This window comes from Crocodylus siamensis, chromosome 12 (assembly GCF_052110815.1).
Source record: "Crocodylus siamensis isolate JL-2025a chromosome 12, ASM5211081v1, whole genome shotgun sequence".
NCBI classification, from domain to species: Eukaryota; Metazoa; Chordata; order Crocodylia; family Crocodylidae; genus Crocodylus; species Crocodylus siamensis.
The window spans coordinates 8,562,234-8,580,016 of NC_143406.1; the positions used below are offsets into that span (position 1 = coordinate 8,562,234).

The 17,783-nt window shown below is 56.8% G+C and overlaps 1 protein-coding gene across 4 annotated transcripts in view; it reads left to right on the forward strand.

Moving 5' to 3' along the window:
* Window positions 1–17,783, forward strand: part of NOC2L (NOC2 like nucleolar associated transcriptional repressor) — a 64,235-nt gene that overhangs the window by 28,493 nt on the left and 17,959 nt on the right. For 3 of the 4 annotated variants that reach the window (XM_090023496.1, XM_090023497.1, XM_090023498.1), the window contains 4 exons: window positions 2,754–2,867; window positions 3,283–3,384; window positions 8,520–8,663; window positions 14,652–14,765. In XM_090023496.1, the coding sequence (XP_089879622.1) occupies window positions 2,754–2,867; window positions 3,283–3,384; window positions 8,520–8,663; window positions 14,652–14,765 (474 nt within the window). Of the gene's footprint in view, window positions 1–2,753; window positions 2,868–3,282; window positions 3,385–8,519; window positions 8,664–9,148; window positions 9,335–9,726; window positions 9,754–14,651; window positions 14,766–17,783 lie in introns of those variants that run through there. The other variant, XM_090023499.1, reaches the window with a different exon arrangement.

The following is a 17,783-nucleotide window of genomic DNA, read 5'->3' on the forward strand; positions in this document are numbered from 1 at the left end:
CCCGGGCTGTACGTGCTACGGAAGAAGCATGTCCTCTGTCCACTTCGCCGCGCTCCCTAGCCCATGTGTTGGGATAGAGCAGAGGTGGGCAAAATGCGGCCCGTGGGCTTGCCCCTGGCCGCCTGTCACGCAGCCCTCGATGGCTTGCCAAAACTCAGTAAGCGGCCCTCTGCCTGAAAATTGCCCACTCCTGGGATAGAGGCTGAGAAGACCGCCCCCACCACACTAGTCCCAGGGTCCTGAACTGCGTCTGGGCTGGCACGGGAGAGAAGAGGGGAATCCGCACTCGGGGCACCTAGCTTTGGGATGTCCAGGCATGATGCTGACAGACCTGGACAGAGCTGCAAGGCAGCAGAAGCAGGATGGGGACGGCCAGGAGTGGAGAAACTGTGTTTGCACCGTGGTGGGGTTTGGCATCATCTAGGCTGGTATGGGCCAGGGACTCTTTGGCAGCACAGGGTACAAGTGAGTGACCTGCAGGTGAGGCAAGACCACTGCACTCCCCCCAGTCTGCTGTCATGGGTTTTTCTCTGCCTCAGCCGGGTTGACCTGAGACTTTCCTGTCCTCTCCCTCCACGCGTCCTTCCCAGCATGCCTCCGCTGTCCCTGCCCCCAGCCTGGGCACAAGCCTCCATCCCTCCTGCCATGGCCGTTCCCTCAACGCACATCCAGCTCAGCTGCCTGGCCTCTCCGGCGAGTCATCTGCCCGCCCGCCCCTGCTCTGCCGCCAGCATGCACGGCCCCGCCGCCTGGCGCTGTAATGTGTCTGACCTTGGGGATCAATACTGCTGTTTTGGCCAAAGAAATAACCGTGCATAACGAGATTTATAGCATTGATTCCCCAGGCCCAGGGCTCTTTGTTTTCACAAGCCACCAAGCTCGTCCCTCCCTCCCAAATAAACCGGGGCTGACAAATCAAATGCAAAGCATCGATTGCTCGCTGCGCACGTTTCTGGCCTCGGGGCAGCCAGTGACCTGGACCCTCCTGCCCCAGCAGCCAGAGCACGACCTGCCTTGCCCCTCTGCCGGGGCTGGGCAGGGGGGTACCAGCTGCTGGTGTGATGCCTACCAGGCATCCTTGTTGTGTGGGATTGCAGCGGGGATGTGGAGCCTCCACTGCTGTTGGGCATGTGGGCTGGGCTGGACCAGGCTAGCAGGATAGAGAGCTTTTTGCCCCCGCACTGAAGGTTGCCTGTCCAGGAAGGTTGGCAGGGGTGGGCAGTTTATTGGGCCTTTGTGACAACAAACCCCTGTCTAGCTCCCCAAATCGTCCCCCATTAGGTCAGTTGTTGGTGTCTCTGCCACAGCAGCCCAGGATTGACCCGAGCACACGGTCCCTTCTGCCATGCTCCTGCGTGCTTGGGAAGGGGCACGTGCTGTGCCACCTTTCACTGCAGCTCCCTGTCCTGGAGGCCGTCATTACTGAGAGCTGACACTACCTAAATCCCAGTACATGCCTCATGTCGTGGCTTTGGCCCCCCCAGAATAGCCCAGGGTGTGCCAAGGGTCGCCCACCACTGTCAGGGCAGCAGGGAGCCAGGCTGGGTTCCCAGGAAAGCTGTTGGGTTTCCAGCGCATTTCAGCTCCCGGGGACGGCACGTCCTGCAGAGAGTGACCTTTATGGGAAGCTAAGAATAGAGACTCTTGTCAGCCCATTTCCCCACATCCCCCAAGGGAAGCTGGGAAGCTCCTCCCTGTGTGTGGGGCAGCAGGAGCAGACTGCGCATGCCTCCACCTTGAGTGCCAGGCACGAAGGTTTGAAATGAATACAGCTCTTCATGAAAACCACACTGGAGGGGTTGCCTCAGAGCGCCCCATCACCCTGTCCCCTCAGCCTGCCCTTCCAGCACTTGCTTGGGGAGGGCTGAGAGGGTCACATCATGGGCCCCAGCTGGAGAGTTGACATTGTGAGCCTGAGCACTGGGGTTTGAGTCAACCTCATGGTCTGGGAGACCTCTGTTTCCAGAGAAGGGGGTGACTCTGCCTGGTCCCTGGAAAGGGACAGGTTTCTCCCATGTGTCCCCGGGTTTCGTGCATTCATATGTGAAGGGCACCAGGATGTTGGTGAAAGACTGGCCTTGGCTGCATCAGTTGGAGACGCTTAGGAGGAGACTATGGATACAGGGGCCTTGTTACCCAGGCTGGCCAGCCTTCATGCTCCCTGTGGGGAGGTTGGTTTTAGTTGGAAACAAAAGGTTAAGAGACATGGAGGATGTTTTAATGAGACTATGCGGAAGGCTGTGCTGGGACCTTGCCAGCATGAAGCAGCTTATTACCTCAAAGGATGGCTTGAATATTTTCAGGCCTTAATAGAACAGTTGAGCTTTGGCAACTTGGGGCAAACTTGAGATTTCCTTGTGTCATTGTCTAACAGATTTTGCTGCCCTTCGTGCTGCTGCAGCAGCTATTGCACATGTGTGTCCAAGGCTCTGATGGGGCAAGGCACTTGCTCTCTGACTTGCACCACTCTCCTGTCTGGGTGCGATTAGGTCTCTCAGGAGGGACTGCAGGGTACTGGATAAAGCAGGGCAATGGGAGTCACGGTGTCTGGGCTGCGTTCCTAGTTCTGCTACTGATTCTGTGACTTGACTGAGTTGCCTCACCTCTGCTTGTCTCAGTGTCCCTGTCTATACATGCAGTATTGGCCTGTCCCTGGGAGTCATTCCCGTGGCAGCCTGGTCTTTCCATAGGAGGCCTTGTGCTCCCTCTTCCCAGTGCCATCATCTTTACATCGGCCGCTTCCTCTCTTGCAGATTTTCCAGCAGGTGGATTTCAATAAGAAGCCAGGCCGCATGAGCCTGAAGCCCATCAACTTCGCTGTGATCCTGAAGCTGTCCAATGCCAATCTGCAGGAGAAAGCCTTCAGAGTGAGTGCAGACCCCTCCTGTGGGGAGTTTCTGCCTTCCCAAGGGGGTCGCTCTGTAATGCACGGTGCAGCTAGACCAGTCACATGTTTGTCTCTTGTGCTGTGTTGAGGGGTATATCCATGTAAGGGGGCTTGTTTCCCCAGCTCACATTCATGAAAATCCCAAGCAGAGACCAGTAGCTTTGTGCCCGGTTCAGCTAGGGCAGCTGACCCGCAAGGAGCATGTGCAGTGCATCCAGGGTCCCCTTACGCAGTGTCAGAAGGGTTCAGCTCTGCTAGCCCATGACTCCTTCCACCCAGAACCTTAATCCTGGCCTGGGAGTTCAGGACCATGGCACAGTACGCCATGCGCTGGGATTTGGCTCTGATGTCATTGCTCTGAAGTCATCGCTTTCTATTTCTACCCCTCTCCCCAGGATGGACTCATTGAGCAGCTGTATGACCTGACCCTTGAATATGTCCACAGCCAAGCCTACAGCATTGGGTTTCCAGAGCTGGTCTTGCCAGCGGTCATTCAGGTAAGGCGCTCTATGGCAGGAGAGACTTGCCCCTTGTAGTTGTGCGGTACATCTGAATGGCACAGGCAGCTGCTGGTGTCCCCTCTGCCCATGATTTTTCCCTTGGCATGTCCCTGTTTAGGTGGAATAGAAACAGGGAGATTTGGGGGCAACAGGAGAGTGGGCTTTAATGAGGAAGAGGATCTGTGCTATGCCTCTTTTTTGGGAGACATGATGGGGTGTGCAATTGCTGCAGGCATGTTCATGGCTAACACATGCACATTGGCTTCTGGTACGGGTCTGTCCACACTACTGTGTTGTCCCAGGACAGGCCTGAGCTGGGATCTAGGGCCTGGGAAGAGTAATCCTCCTGTGCCCCAAAGCCCCTCCCGCCCTCCCCACAGGACAGCATGATCACCCCGAGCCTTTCCTGTAGCTCTTTGACCTGGGGCCTCCCACTCCTCACACATGCCACCATCTTTCCCTGTGTCCCTGCACATGTCATACCTTGACAGCAGGCTCTCAGCCCATTGCATATCTCCCACAACGTTGTGCCCCCGCTAACACACTAAGCTCTCTGGTCACTGCATTGCTTCCTCATTGGGACTGATGCATATTAGACAGGGGCTAATTCCTCGTTAATAGGAGGATGGTGTTTAAGAAACAGCGACTCCTTGGTTCTGAGCAGCTTCAACTCCTGCGTTTGTACTCCCCTCCCCCTCACTCATCCACCACCGAATTTTGATCGCTTGAGTGCTGGATGCTGGAAGAGACCTGGCTTAGCTGTGCTGCCCCACTCTTGCCCTGTGAGCCTGTGCATCATTGCTTTGTGTAGGTGCCATTGGCTCGTGTCTCTGTGTACTTTTGCTATGACGCCTCTGGCTGCAACGGGAGTGACTTCCTAGCTGGGGACCATTGGCTGTTTGCGGGGCTCTTTTGCTCATCTCTGCAGACAAGCCTCTACCAGTGCCTGGTTGTTGGCTGGGGTCCTGTGCCTTGACAAGGCCCTTGCCAAGCCGGCGCTGCGTTGCATTGGCTGATAGGAGGTGACGGGCTCTCCCTGCAGGAGGAGAGCTGTCCCCGTGTTCACCCGTTGATAAGCGGAGGAGGCACAAAGCCTTTTGCTTCCAGCCAGCAGCTGCGGAGAGCAGCGAAGCCGCCGGAGCCACCGCGTGACTGGAATGTCTGCCGGCCCCCGGCTGCCTGTGACTTCCAGGCATGCCCCCAGCCCTGCCCGCACTTCTGCGGATAGCAGATTCGCTGGATAGCTTTTGTGGCCATGAGTAGCTGCAGCCTCCAGAGCGTCTCTTGGGGGCTGGGGTCGGCTTCCTGAAGGCTTGGGGTGCCGAGGTGGCAGGCTGTGTCCCTGGGACGCTTCCAGAACAGCTATAAAAATCCAGCTGTCCTGCTGCCTTCCTCCCAGTTTGCTCACTGGCACCCCTCCCGCCTCGTCGCGGGGGTCGGGTTCCAGCTGGCACGGGGCGCGCTCATCGGCCTCTGGCAGGCGGCTTGGGGAGCAGCCCGGCTGTACTGACTCCAAGCTGAACTTTTACAGCCTCCTTGCCTGGAAGGCAGGAAGCGCAAGGGAAGATCAAAGGGAGGCAGTGCCAGGAGGAGGGAGATGCTTCAAAGGCTTCTGTTCTGCCTGGCGGGTTGGGAGCGATGCGGGGCTGCCACCCCGACGCCTCCTCAGGGCAGGGCTGGACTCGAGGGCATGGGCTGGGCTGGCTGCTCCCGAGCCCCACGAGCTGCCTGACGGCCGGTCGGAACGAGCAACGCAGACACGGAGCTGGCGGGGAGAGACGCCACCGTGCAGGGGGATGCCGGGGAGAGGGCGTGATCTGCAGCCAGACACGGCGGGAGCGGTGGCTGCTGCTTGCCAAATGCCTGGCCTGCTCCTCTCCCTCCGTGCTTTGGTGTGGGGAGCGGCCTTGGTTTGGGCTGCCCGGGACACGCAGGCCCTGACTGCTCCAGCTCATTTATAGCCCCTTGTGTTGTTTCCAGCAAGGAGAGCTGGGCTTTTGCTGTGGTCTCCACTGGTATAAACCATTGGTGTTTAAGGCTGGCAGGTTGACAGAATCAATCCTGCTAATCACTGGGCTGCTTAGCTGGGAACTGGTGTGAGATGTCGCTCATTGCACACGCACAGCCTTTAGTCTGGCGGATACAGCCAAGCTGTTCGGCAAAGTGGACGTGCACACACATGTGCACGCGCACACCCCTTTTCTGCTCCTGCCTTCCTGGCCCTCTCTGCCTCCAAGTACAGGAGTCAGGGCAGGAGCAAAATCTCATCCCCTCGTTACAATCCACAGCAGGTTGTGGTGGGACGGGGCAGAGGGAGAGGAGGGGAGGGGATGAGCACGTGATGCTGAGCTGCATAGATAGTGCTGGAGATTTTGCAGGATTTCTGGTGACACTTCTGCGACGAAAGAAAAATGATAATGTACGTTGTGGCGGATGAAATGGATCTGGGGCTGCAGCTGCTGGGATCCAGGGAGATAAATAGAATGACAAATGCGTCCCTCGGTGAAGATAAATATGCAGCACCTATGAAGATACATATTTTAGAGGGAATTGGGGGGAGGGGTTTGACTAGCAGAAGAATAGTTTTTCTGACCAAGTTTTTCTAAGTAAAACGTTGGGAGTTGCGCTGGGGGGGGGTATGATTTATTTTAGTCCTCTGCCTTCTGAGTTTAGTTTGGATAATGCAGGGGTGTTCATCACCTTGGGGGTGTGAGACAGGGACACAAGGGAGGACCCTGCTGTGGGACACCAGGAAATAATGTGTTTGCTCACATATATCACTCCCCCCACCCGGGTAACATATGCACCTTGTTTGTGAAAGGCATGAAGAAGAAAAGGATCTTTTCTGGAGAGACTCTTGGGGCGGAGGGCGGGGGGAAGAGAAGGTGTACACAGCCAGCAGCTGGGGAGCCTGGCATACAGCACATGCAGCTTTTTGCTTTTCTTTGGCAGAGGCTTAAGTGGCAGGAACTGCTGTTATCTTACTTCCTCAGTTATAATGTGCACCCCAAGTTCCAACTGCTGAATTGTAGTGGAAAAAATGTGTGTTTATATGAGGAAATATGGTACTGATGACAACCTTAATCCAGGGTTTGGCTCTTGCTCCCCTGCTGCAGGAGCTGTCAGTAATAGAGGCACTTCAGGTTAGCAAAGAGCAGTATCCAGGTGCAAGCATCATTTCTTGGACAGTAGTTTCCCTTCTTGCTGGCACATGCCCAACTGATCCAGTCCATGAGGTCGGTTAAGTGGAAACCAATTTACCCCCATTTCTCTTGTCCCACAGGCAGACTTCAGACTCAGTAGGGAGGGTAATGCTGAGCCTGCCACACAGCTTAGTGCTATGGCAGCCCCTGCGGGCTTCATTGCGTACGTGCACACAAACAGGGACAGCCTGTCTTCTGAGGAGCTGGCATCACTGAAGGCAAAGGAGAAGTGGGTACAGAGAGAAGTGAAGGGACTTGCCTTGTGTCACAGCCAGGAGTCAAACCCAGCTCTCCTATGTCCCCATTCAGCGCTCACCTCTCCAGCAAGCCCCTTTGCAGTCCCCAGGGCTTTGGATGCCAGGCAGCAGCCCTTGTAGCCCTTCAGCAACTGCAAAGCGAGGGTGGACAGCGAGCGGTAAGCTAGTCCTGCCTTGCAGACCCACACACCATTCGGAGCTATTGTTCCTCACCAGAGCTTCTCTGTGTACCCTGATGGATAAAGCCATTCCTGTTAGCTCTAGGCAGGGCCCCACTAACCGGGCAGAAATTGAGACGGGGGTGTACCTGGACTTGACCAAGACTGCTTGGAGCATCTGAGCCAAGTCTAGACCTCCCAGCATTGTAGCAGAGGGCTGAACACGCTGATTTGCAGATGGGGGAAGGTCTCCTGCTTGGAAGATGGGGGGTGACTTTGCCAGGGCCAGGCACTGCTGAGGGACTGCCTCACTGGCCTTGTGCCTTTTGCCCCATTTCCCCCCTCTTGGCTGGCCCTGCTGGGGTTTTCTTGTCAATGCAAGTATCCATAGGAGCCTGCCTTGGAGAGCTCTGGCATCTGGAGACGGGGAGGGGCATTTGGCAGGCAGGATGGTAAACCTGGGAGGAGGCTGCTTCTCTGCCTGCCCTCCGCTTCTCTTTTGGGGCTGGGGGACTTCCAGACCTCATTGGCCTGAGCGTGGGAGCTTGGGAAAATGGCTTGAATGGGGGGGAGGAATTTGGGGGGAGACTGAGTTCACATAAGGACAAGGTTAGTCTTGTGCTGCACCAGGGGTTGGGGGGAGAGGGGGTTTGTTTAAAAAAAAAAAAAAAAAGCCCTCAATCTGGTTGCAATAAAACAGCCTGGCTGTCTCATAAAAGTGGAGCGTATTTCCTGAGCGGAGAGCCGGCGGGGGCTGTTTCTCTGTGAGCAGGAGGGTCGGGCCCGGCACGGCAGGCAGCCGCAGACTCTGTGGTTTCGGAGCAGGGCTGGCGTCTCTCCCGAGGCTTCCACTGGAGGCCTTGGCTCCAAGAAGCGTCGGCTTGTCGGGGCCTTGCATTGTCCACAGACGGGCTTCGGTTGCAACTCAGCGTGCGGTGGGCTTGTGGGTTTGTGCTCGTGAGGGAATGAAGCGCAGGGATGGGGCAGCAGGCCCTGGGCCATTTTCACCCCAGGTGACTCCATCTTGACTTGCCATATGTTGGGCACTTGACCCCAGTTCAGTGCTCCCTCTGCTCTTCCAGACCTGGGTTTCTTCCACACAGCTTTTCTGGCGCCCCCAACCCTGCCCTGCACCCCGCCTCCTGCCCCTTGTCCCGTGGAAGCTGCAGTTCCCACCCCACAGACTGTTTCCAGCCCGATGCTTGGACTCTGCTCTGGATGCTCTCTCCAGAAACAAGCTGCGATCAAGCATTCGGAGAGCTGTCCCAGAGCAAAGCCCTCCGGCTGGACTCCACGCCAACATCTGCTCTGCTACATACGTTTGCACACGTCCGATGGTGCTGACGGGACCCAGGCAGCCAAGATGGGTAATAGCCAGGCAGTCCCTAGGAGCACATGGGGAGATGAGTCCTGTGCTGCCCGTCTCTGGGGTGGGAGCCGGGCGGCTGCTTTGTTTGGAGAATCGGCTTATGGAAAATCTTAGCATTTCTGTCCTTCTTCTCCCCCTCCCCTAGCTCAAGTCCTTCCTGAAGGGATGCAAGGTTGCCAACTACTGCAAGCCAATGCGGCAACTTCTGGAGAAGCTGCAGGAAAATGCTGCCTACATTGGCAGCCGGCGCCAGAAAGCCACCTTTGGCGTGGCCAGCACGGAGGCTGTGGTGAGTCTGCAGCTTGGGGTTTGACTTCCTGGCAAGACGGTCAGACTCCAGCTGCTGGGGTCAAGGCGGTGGCAGGGGGAGGAGGGGCGAGGTCACGCCAGCAGGAGTGAGCATGGTGTGGGGGGTGCATTCAAAAGCAACCGGACCCCTTGTTGGAGGCTGTAAGCGGGCTCTGTGGCCAAGGGTGGCACGGAGAGCAAGGTCTGTGTCTGAAGCTGCAAGTAGTGCAGATGTGGGATGAAATTCCCTCTTCGTGTGGCCCAAACAGCACATAGGCCTGTTTTGCACATATGTGTGTATGTGAAAGGGGCAGAGACTGAGACAGAGCCAGGAGGATGGAAATCCTGTGCCAATATTTCCCCTCTACCCCTCCATTCCTCCCTTGGGCCCCGCTCGCTCCCCTGTGCTGGCACCATGCTCGAATGCTTCTTGGCTGCGTGTAGTTGGAGATGCTTCTTCTTGCCTTCTCTCCCTTTGGCCTCTAGTCTGTCTGCACAAAGCCAGGCCCGCCGAGACAGTGGGAAGGGAGGGAGGATTGCCAAGGGAGGCCGATCAGCTCCCCTAATGCTGAAACTTCGCATTGTCTTGGCTTGAACCCTCTCCGAGATGGATACGCTCCCCAGGCTTGGGGCTATTTGGACTCTGCAGCCTGTGAATCTACAGCAGTGGAGGTGGGTGGGGGAATGAAGTAGGGCCACCATTCCCTTTCCAGGTGAAAATACTTGAGCCTGCAAAATAGTGTGGGGTTGGAGTGAGCCAGAGGGAGCAGCACGCAGGTGAAAGCTCCACCTGTTAGCACCAAGCCGGGCATGGAGCAGGAGTTGTACTGCAGACTAATTTATCTTCAGACGCTCAGCTGTGGGGACTGCAGGGAAATTATCCTTTTAAATCCTGGCATATCAGCGCCAGGCCGCAGCCGCGTTGTTCTGGGATTAAGGGGCTGATGGAACTGGTTTTGAAGTGACTAAGTATGCTTTGGTTCTATAAATGCCGCTCTGGATCGGACTATCTCGCCAAAGGGATTAGTCTTCCCGGCTGGAGCGAGGTTTTTTTTCCCTCGCAGGCGAAGCGGTGACCACCCACCCGCTCTGCAGAGGGGAAGATTGCAGCCTCTGGGGCTCTCGCAAAGCACGGGGCTGAGGACGATCGCATGCTAAATAAAAAGGGTTTGCAGCAATGCTGCAATTATCTGCTCGCTCCTGGCAGCGCCGGCTGTATTCCTGTTTATCGCAACGTGGTGATTATTTTTAATGTCTCGCTGCCTGCGCAGGTGCCAGGTTGTATGTGGCACCTGCTCTCCCCAGGAGAGGCAGCACCTGGCTTCGGAAATGGCAGGCGTCAGCCAGACGTCAGCTGAGCCCAGGGGTGCATCTGCGGGTGGAACTGCATTGCACAGCGTGGGTGAGCATCAGGTTCAGAGACGTACAGCAGCAGCCTGTGGGATGCCCCATGTTCCTAGGTTGCCTCGACGCTGCAGTGAGGCAAGCAGCGTCACGAAGAGGAGGGAGCATAGCTCCTGCCTGGAGCATTGCAGCAGCTGGTTGCTGAGCCCCCACCGCCCTCTGGCAGAAGGAGGGACAGCTGATCCCGCGCTCCCCGGGTGAGGAGGGGACACTGTTGACCCATTTTCTTCCCCCACGGGGCAGGTACTGTGGCCACTGCCCTGCAGACAGCCCACGTGGATGTCCAAGGAAGATGGCGTGGAGTGCCTCTCCGAGTCCAGGCTGAGCCCGCCTCCAAGCACCTGGCACGTGTGGGGCACAGGCACTCTTCCTCAACAAATCGTCACTGTTGGAAAGGGGTGGGGGGAGAAGGTGCCCTGAAGTATGCATGCATTCACAAGAGCAACTGAAAGCAAATGCTCTGGTGTTCCCAGCTAGCCTCATGTGCCAGCGCCCCGGGCAGCTGACAGCTCCGCAGACGGGAGGTTGAAGTGACATCTCAAGGCCAAGCGTTTCTGCCCCCAGGCTCTTGCCTCGGTTCCCAGGCAGCTCTGGCCAGGCAGAACCTGCTCGTGAGATCCTGAATTTGCAGAGGAGTGGGTGTAACTGGCAGCCGGGCTCACAGGCCTGGCTGAATCTGAGTGCCGCGAGAGAGGGGCTTCGGGCACTTCTCCACTTGCCCCTCCCTCCTCTGCTGCCTGGGCCTTTTCTGCTGAGAAACAAGGGCTTTTGGGATTCATATGGGGGGCTATGGTGGTGCAGAGCCAAACATGCCATTCACAGCCAAAGGAAGCCTGCGGTGGAGGAGCAGCCAGTGCTGTGACACCCCCGCAGCCTCCCCCAACTTGAGATTCAAACGGAGCTGTTTGCTTTTGCTCCCGAGGCACCGTGTGGCAGAGCCAGGGCTGCTTGGAGATGCAGGGCCGGATGCTAATCGGATTAATGCATTAATGAATATTTTCCTGGGCAGAAAACGGAGCCTGCTGCTCACGCTCACTCAAGACACGCTGCCTGCCAGCCCTGGCCACAGACTCCTTGGCACCGGTGCAGGTCGCTAGGGCAGCGGGATGAAGGGCAGGGAGGGGAAGGCGTGCAGCCAGGGCTACAGGCAGCTGCGTCTGCTGAAACCCAAGGGAACGTGTTGTCCTCTGGGCTGGTTCTGGCCTGTGCCCTGGGCGTGCCTTCTGCTGTCCTAGCCGTTCTCGCACCTTCCTGGGTCTCGTACCCATTTTGAGACGATATGCTGCTGTGGACAATAAGAAAAGTAATGCTTGATCTCACTAAAACCACAGCAGGACCTTCTCGCAACACAGGCTCCATGGAGAAATGGCTCTTTGTTTTCTTAATCTTATTCCCTCCCTTTATATTTTCCCTTCCTTTTCTGTTGTTTCCTCTCGTGGACCCCCAAGGTTCACGGCCTACCCCTCAGTCTATGTAGCCTAAGTTGTGAAACCGCAAGGCAGAGGATGCTCAGCTTGCAGGGAACAGAATCGCAGCCATGTGAGGGGGTTCGGGAGAGGATGGGGTGTAGCTGACACCTTCAGTTCAAGCTGCCTCAGAAGATGAAGTCCTCCATTTCAACGGGGAGACTTCAGAGAGAACTTCAGCCCACCGGGCACTTGTGGACACAGAAGCATTGCCCCTAAGTGATGAGGGTGGACTGGAGGTGCCTACGCGTGACTGCAGTCAGGCCAGTCTAGGCTCTCGCTCCCTGCCGTGCATCGCAGAGGGGGCTGCGTTTCATTAAAGCCCAGGTGAGGAAGTCCTTCTGACCCACGAGAGATCGCAGCCCCGCAGCGTGGCTTTCTGTGGATGCAGCACTGCCTTTCGACCTGGGCTTGCAGTGAAACAGCAGCCAGCTGTTGCACGCTGTGGGACCCCCTCCCAGAATGGAGGATGCAGCGCAGGAACAAGCAATCCCAGAAAATTCCCATGAGAGCAGAGCACCACATTGGAAGTACCCTGCCGGGTCAAGGGGTGAGCCTCTGTCCAACCATCAGGCATTTCCAACCATCAGCGAGTTGCCGTCACTGGAGAGTCCTACCAGGAGAACCGCTGCCCAGTGAAACTTCCTGCTGAGCGTGAAATGAGGGAGCATGGGGGAGATGCAAGAGCCAGGGCAGCCCACGGGAGTGGTGAGGCAGAGCACTGAATGCCGGCTGCCCCTAAAAGCAGCAATAGAGAGGCCTCTGGAGGAGGCCTTACCAGTCGAAGTCGGGCTTATCACAGCGATGGAAGTGCAGCCTCTGGATCGGTTGCAGTTGAACCCCAGTGATGTTCCAGCATGTTGGGCACACCGCGAAGAGCGCTTCTCCAGCAGAAAAGCCACTCCCAAGGACAGGCCATACTCGGATGCTTCATCCAAATGCTCGATTATGGTTAGAAGGCAAAAGAGATCTCTAGGGGAAAACATCCCCATGCTGCTCGGGGATTGCCACTGCTGCCTGACGGGTGGGAGGGAGCAAGAGCAGAGCTGGGTTGTCTGAGAGCAGGCATCTACAGGGACACGTGCCAGTAGACGCCAGCCTTCTGCTTGGTCAGCATGTTGAAGAAGGGTTGTGGGTAGCTGGACCGCAGACGCGGGCTCTGGTCATGCTGTCTGGAGCTGGGTTGCAAACAGTCCCAGGAGGGGGATGTGAATCTGGGGCCTGTCCTTCCTGGAAAGGGCCTGCTCAGCTGTGGTATCAGTGGTGCCCGTCCCGGGACACGGGGTGGGATTGTGACACGAGTCACCCAAGTGCGGCTTCTGGGGCCAGTTGCGGACACCACAGATCCTGTGTTGCCGCTCCCAGGTGTGCTGTAGCCCCTGGGCTATATGCCTTGCTGCAGCTCCGTGGATGCAGGCTGACTCTCCACCAGGGAATGGAGCTGCCCTGATTTAAGGAGCTGCCAACTCTCTGCTGCCTCTGCCTTAAAATTCTTCAGATAAACCTTTCCCCCTGCAGACACGGCCCTGAACAGGGGAGCCCACGCTCTGCAGTATCTCGCCAGGAGGAGCTGCTCCCGCGGGCTGAGCCCGCAGGCAGAAGCGGGGTTTTCAAGCAGTGCCACAGGAGAGATGGGCTGGAAGTGCCTTTTTTGTTGCTGGCGCACATGCCAGCTTGCTTAGTTCGCTCGGGTGCCAGCCTCTCTCCTGCTTTGGCCAGCACCGAATGGATCTGCATTCATCTCCATCCTGTCACCACTCTCCTCGTCCTCCTTCTCCTGCTCCTCCTGATTACTACCTACACTTGTTGTCTCTCCTTACATTAGATTGTCTCTACGACATGCTTGCCCGACGCCTCTGGGCGCTGCTGTAATCCAGATAATAAGGTACAGATCTATGTGGGATCTGAGTTAAAGCAGCGCTGCCAGGTTGAAAAGCATGCGTTTGAATTCAGCGTGTCCTCTCCCTCTCTCAGTAATCACATTCCCGATGATTAAAGCTGCAGGAATTTCTAACCATCTAATTTACTTCCCACTATTTATGGCACTTGCATCTCCCGGTTCCCTCTGCTCGGGCAGTAAAAACAGATGCGGTGGTTCTCGCTCTCCGCTTTCGCAGACAGGGAAATGTTTGCTTCGGAAATAAATGCTTTGGCCACAGACTTAAAACCCAATCAGCCCTCCCTTGGACGCGGCTTGGAAAATGCCGGCTTGAGGTTTCTAACAGCAACAAAATCCTGGGTTTTGGGACCAAGTTTGCCCTGAGCCATCGCCAGGCCAGACGCGGAGTCCAGAGATTCCAGCGGCAGAAAATCCCCCTGCGCTCTGCCCTCCAGTTGTGCTTGAAGCTGTGGCTCTTTCTTCAGTGCTGCTAACTGCTGTGTTTGTGTCTCCTTCCCAAAGCCATGTAGTGCAGGGGGGGTCTCAATTCGGGGTCAGAGCTTCACAGGGGAGACATTGAAAGAAGGGCCTGCAGAGAATCAGGCCCCTTCTCATAGGGGCCTAACTATGGGTCTAAAAACATAAGACTGCCAGGCTTAAGAGCCTTGTCACACGTCCTTCTCTGCAAAGCACCCAGTGTGCAGTGCCCCCAGCTCTGACTCCTCCGCGAATGCCAGCGGTGTCTGCATCCTGAAGCCCTTGGGAGTTAAACCGTGCAGGCTGGCGAGCTCCGTCAGGCTGCCCAGAACAAGTGATTTTTTTGGGTGATCTCATTCCTTTTTGGGGATGTCCAAATGAACCCTGAAAGGGGTGTGGATTTTGGACACTGCTGAGCCGCTGGTCCCAATACTCGTGTTCTTTAAGGTGTCCCTAGCCGCTTCTGCTCCCAGCCGTTGCTTGCATGGGGCAGCTTTGTCCGTGGCCTTAGCATACGTCCCCCAGCCCAGCTGGCACTGGCGGCGCTGTGTGGCAAGTCCCATTCGTGACAACGTTTTCACCCAAATGAGGGCTCTAAATCTTCACAGCTCCCAGCCCTGGCTCCATAGGCTCGCTCATGGTTCAAAAGAATAAGGCCTGGGTCTGCTCAAAGCAGGCCCCGAGGCTGGCTGCGGACTCCCTTGTTAGCTCTGGCACATCCCACGAAGCCTAAAGCCGGTGTCGTCCTCTTCTTTCCCCACAGGAGCGGTGGGAGAGGCAGGTCCAAGAGGAGGGAACACCGCTGACCAAGTACTATGTGCAGTGGAAGAAACTGAGGGAAAAGGAGATCCAGCTGGAAATCAGCGGCAAAGAAAGGGTAAGGGTCAATCCCGGGGCTGGCTCCAGGGACAGCCCTGCTCTAGCAGGGGCCTGGCTCCTCTGCAGTGTGAGTAAGAGATGCTCTCTCTCTGCGGGGAGCGTGGGTGGGTTGCATGCCTGGGCAACCGGTGAGGAGTCGTGAGCCCGTGGCTTCCGTCTGCAACCTCTCTTGGGTCCCCAGCCCAGCTGCAGCCTTCACGTCTGCTCCTGGGGCCATGCTTTCCCTGGCTGAGCGAGGCAGACGTGGAGGTGGGGAGAGATGGTGATGGGATAAGGAGTCCCTTCTTTCTGATGCTTTATGGGAAAGTTATGTGCTGGCACCATCCAGCTTCCTGGCTTCCCTCCTCATGATGGCAGACTTGAACTTCTCCATGTGCTTGGAGCTGTGTTTGGTTCAGGGGCTTTCACTGGACCCTTCCCCTGTTTACAGATGAAGCTTGTCAGGCACTCTCAGTTTCCATATATTGTCTGCAGATGTAGTTTATTGGGGAGGGGGCTGGAATAGTTTGGGCCACACCACAGCCCTCTGCACCGCCAGGCCTCGGCTCTGCCGATCTAGATGATGCTCTGGCTGCCTCCATTTCTCACATAGCCTCTGTTGCCTGCTGGTCCTGGCAGAGCATGGCCAGGATCTGTGAGACACCTGGGGTGCTCACCCCTCCACGTCAAGTAGCTAATGCACTGGGAATGGCTGAGCTGGGTTGCCTGGGCGGGGAGCCTGCAATAGATGGTGTCACCAGGATGGATGGGGACAGCAAACAGAGTCCATGGGGTGCGATTTTGGGCTCCCAATGGAGTCATGGTGGTGGGACAAAACCTGGGGGACCCTGGGTGTGTTCAGAGTCCCTTGCTGGGAGCTGGTCCTCCTGTAGCACATGTAGCAGCTCTCCTGGACTGCAGGTAGGGCTCAGCCCAGCACAGCTGTCCCCAGGAGCTGAAAAGGAGATAGCCCAGCTGTGCAGGCCAGGCTCAGACCTTGCATGGAGGAGCAGGAGGCAGAGGGGGTATCTGTTGCCAGCAGGGAGGGGGCGAGGTGAGAGCTCCCTCAGGCAGGTTTCCCCCCAGGGAGCTGGGGCAGCAGGTACAGGGAGCAGCCAGGGATTGTTTCAGCCCCTGCGGGAGTGGGAGGAACAGACAGCCGACCTGGAACGGCTGGGTCTGACGGGAGGCTTCAGCCAGGCCGGCTGCTGCCCGCCATCGCCATTCAGGGAGTAGGGCCGTTGTCTCTCTCGGCAGGGGGCTGCTGTCTTAATGATGCGCCATTGTGCGCTCCAGCGGGGTGCACAGCACCACGAGGCCCATTAGGGCTGTGAAAATCCATGTCCCATTAGCAGCCATTGAAATAGAAAGAGCTCCGCCTGGCTCCGAGCTGTGAGATGCAACTCGGTGTCGTCACACTGACCCCGGCTGCCAGCTCCGCTCCCTTCTCACAGCGGGACCTAATGGGATGCGGGCTAATCGGCAGTGCGAGAGGCTGAGAAGAGGAGCTCCCTTGCTGGTAGACGGAGGCCTGGCCCCCGGCTTGCCGGGTTACAGCTGCAGCACAACGTGTCTGGGCCGTGCTGTGGAGGGCTCTGCCGCTTGTTGGCTGGTTGATGCACTGGCTGAAATCGTCCTGAAGATGCCCGACTGGGATCCTTGAGAGCAGGCGAAGTGTCGGGGGCAGCCCACTTCTGAGAGTGGGGCCCCTGCTATGAAGCCACCAGCTGGGCATGATGGAAGTTAAGTCCCCCAGGAGCACAAGTTGCTTTTGAAGCATAGGCTTGAGTTAACACCCTGGCAGTGCACCTGCCGTACAGGGTGCTGGAGAGGCCCTGTGCAAAGAGCCCTCCCTACCTGGAACAGCTTGCATGCCACGGAAATGTCAGGTAGCTGCACCTGGCTGCTCCTCCCCTCCACGCAGGTGGTGCATGAGCTGTGCGTTGCTCAAACCCAGTTCCTTTTCCCCTGAAAACCTTGCTGTGCTGCCTGTTGCCTGCACACAGGCCATGTTCAGGCTCTTAATGAAACGAAAGGGAGGGGCAGAGAAAATCTCAGATGCCTCCTGCATTTTATTGGCATGACTGAGGAAGCCTGATTTTTTCCCTCCTGATTTTTCCCTGCTCATTAGAATACAAATACGTGGTCCCAGCAGTTCTTCCTTCCCTGAGGGTCTTGCACAGGAACGGGGCACCCCAGGAGCCTGAAACGTGAGACTCCGTTCTCCTTGCCTCCAGCTAAGCCATGGAGGAGTTACGTGATGGGAAACCAGGCCTCTATAAACAGCTGCTGCTCAGAGCGGATTGAAGCTGTCCGCGTATCCTAGAGGTCAGCATTGGGACCAGAGCTGTGTAATATATTCCTGAATGATTTAGCCAAGAGAGCTGATGACAGTGCTTGGCTTAGTGACAGTACAGAGCACTGCAAGGACGGCCCCAGGGAAGTTGGTAAAGGTGCAGGATTGGGCAGTGTACCTTGCAGGTGCTGCATGGTCTTGAGTTGTGTCTGGTCCTCCCAGGCACCCATCCCAGTGACAGTGGGTGAAGTGGAATTGGGAGCCATGTGAGCTGACAGGTATCAGCAAAGCCAGCTTAAACAGCACAGCTGTACGGCTGCGCTTGGGGTCTGCGGGGCTGCCAAGGAGGGATGTGGGCATTCTCCAGAGAGCTCAGTGGAGAAACCTGCCAGGTGCACTGTGAAAAGACTGAAAATACAGAGCGGCCCTGGGCTGGCATTGAGCTCCATGGCCTTGGGGGTTTGCACACTTGCTTTGCACATGTATGCTGCTGCGCTTGTGTTTAACCAGTCCTCTGCTTAGTATTCGCATGTAGCCAGCCAGTGAACCACTGCTAGTTACGCATGCACGGCCACAGCATGGCATGTGGCATATTGAGTTTCCGAGTTGAAGGCCAGCCAGATTTTTGTCTTTAGATATGAAGTAACAGCTTCATCTACTCTGGGCCCCTGCATCCGCTGCCTTGCTACAAGTAAAATCATCTGTGGCGGTGATAGCAGCACAAGTTGTACTGCTTTGTGC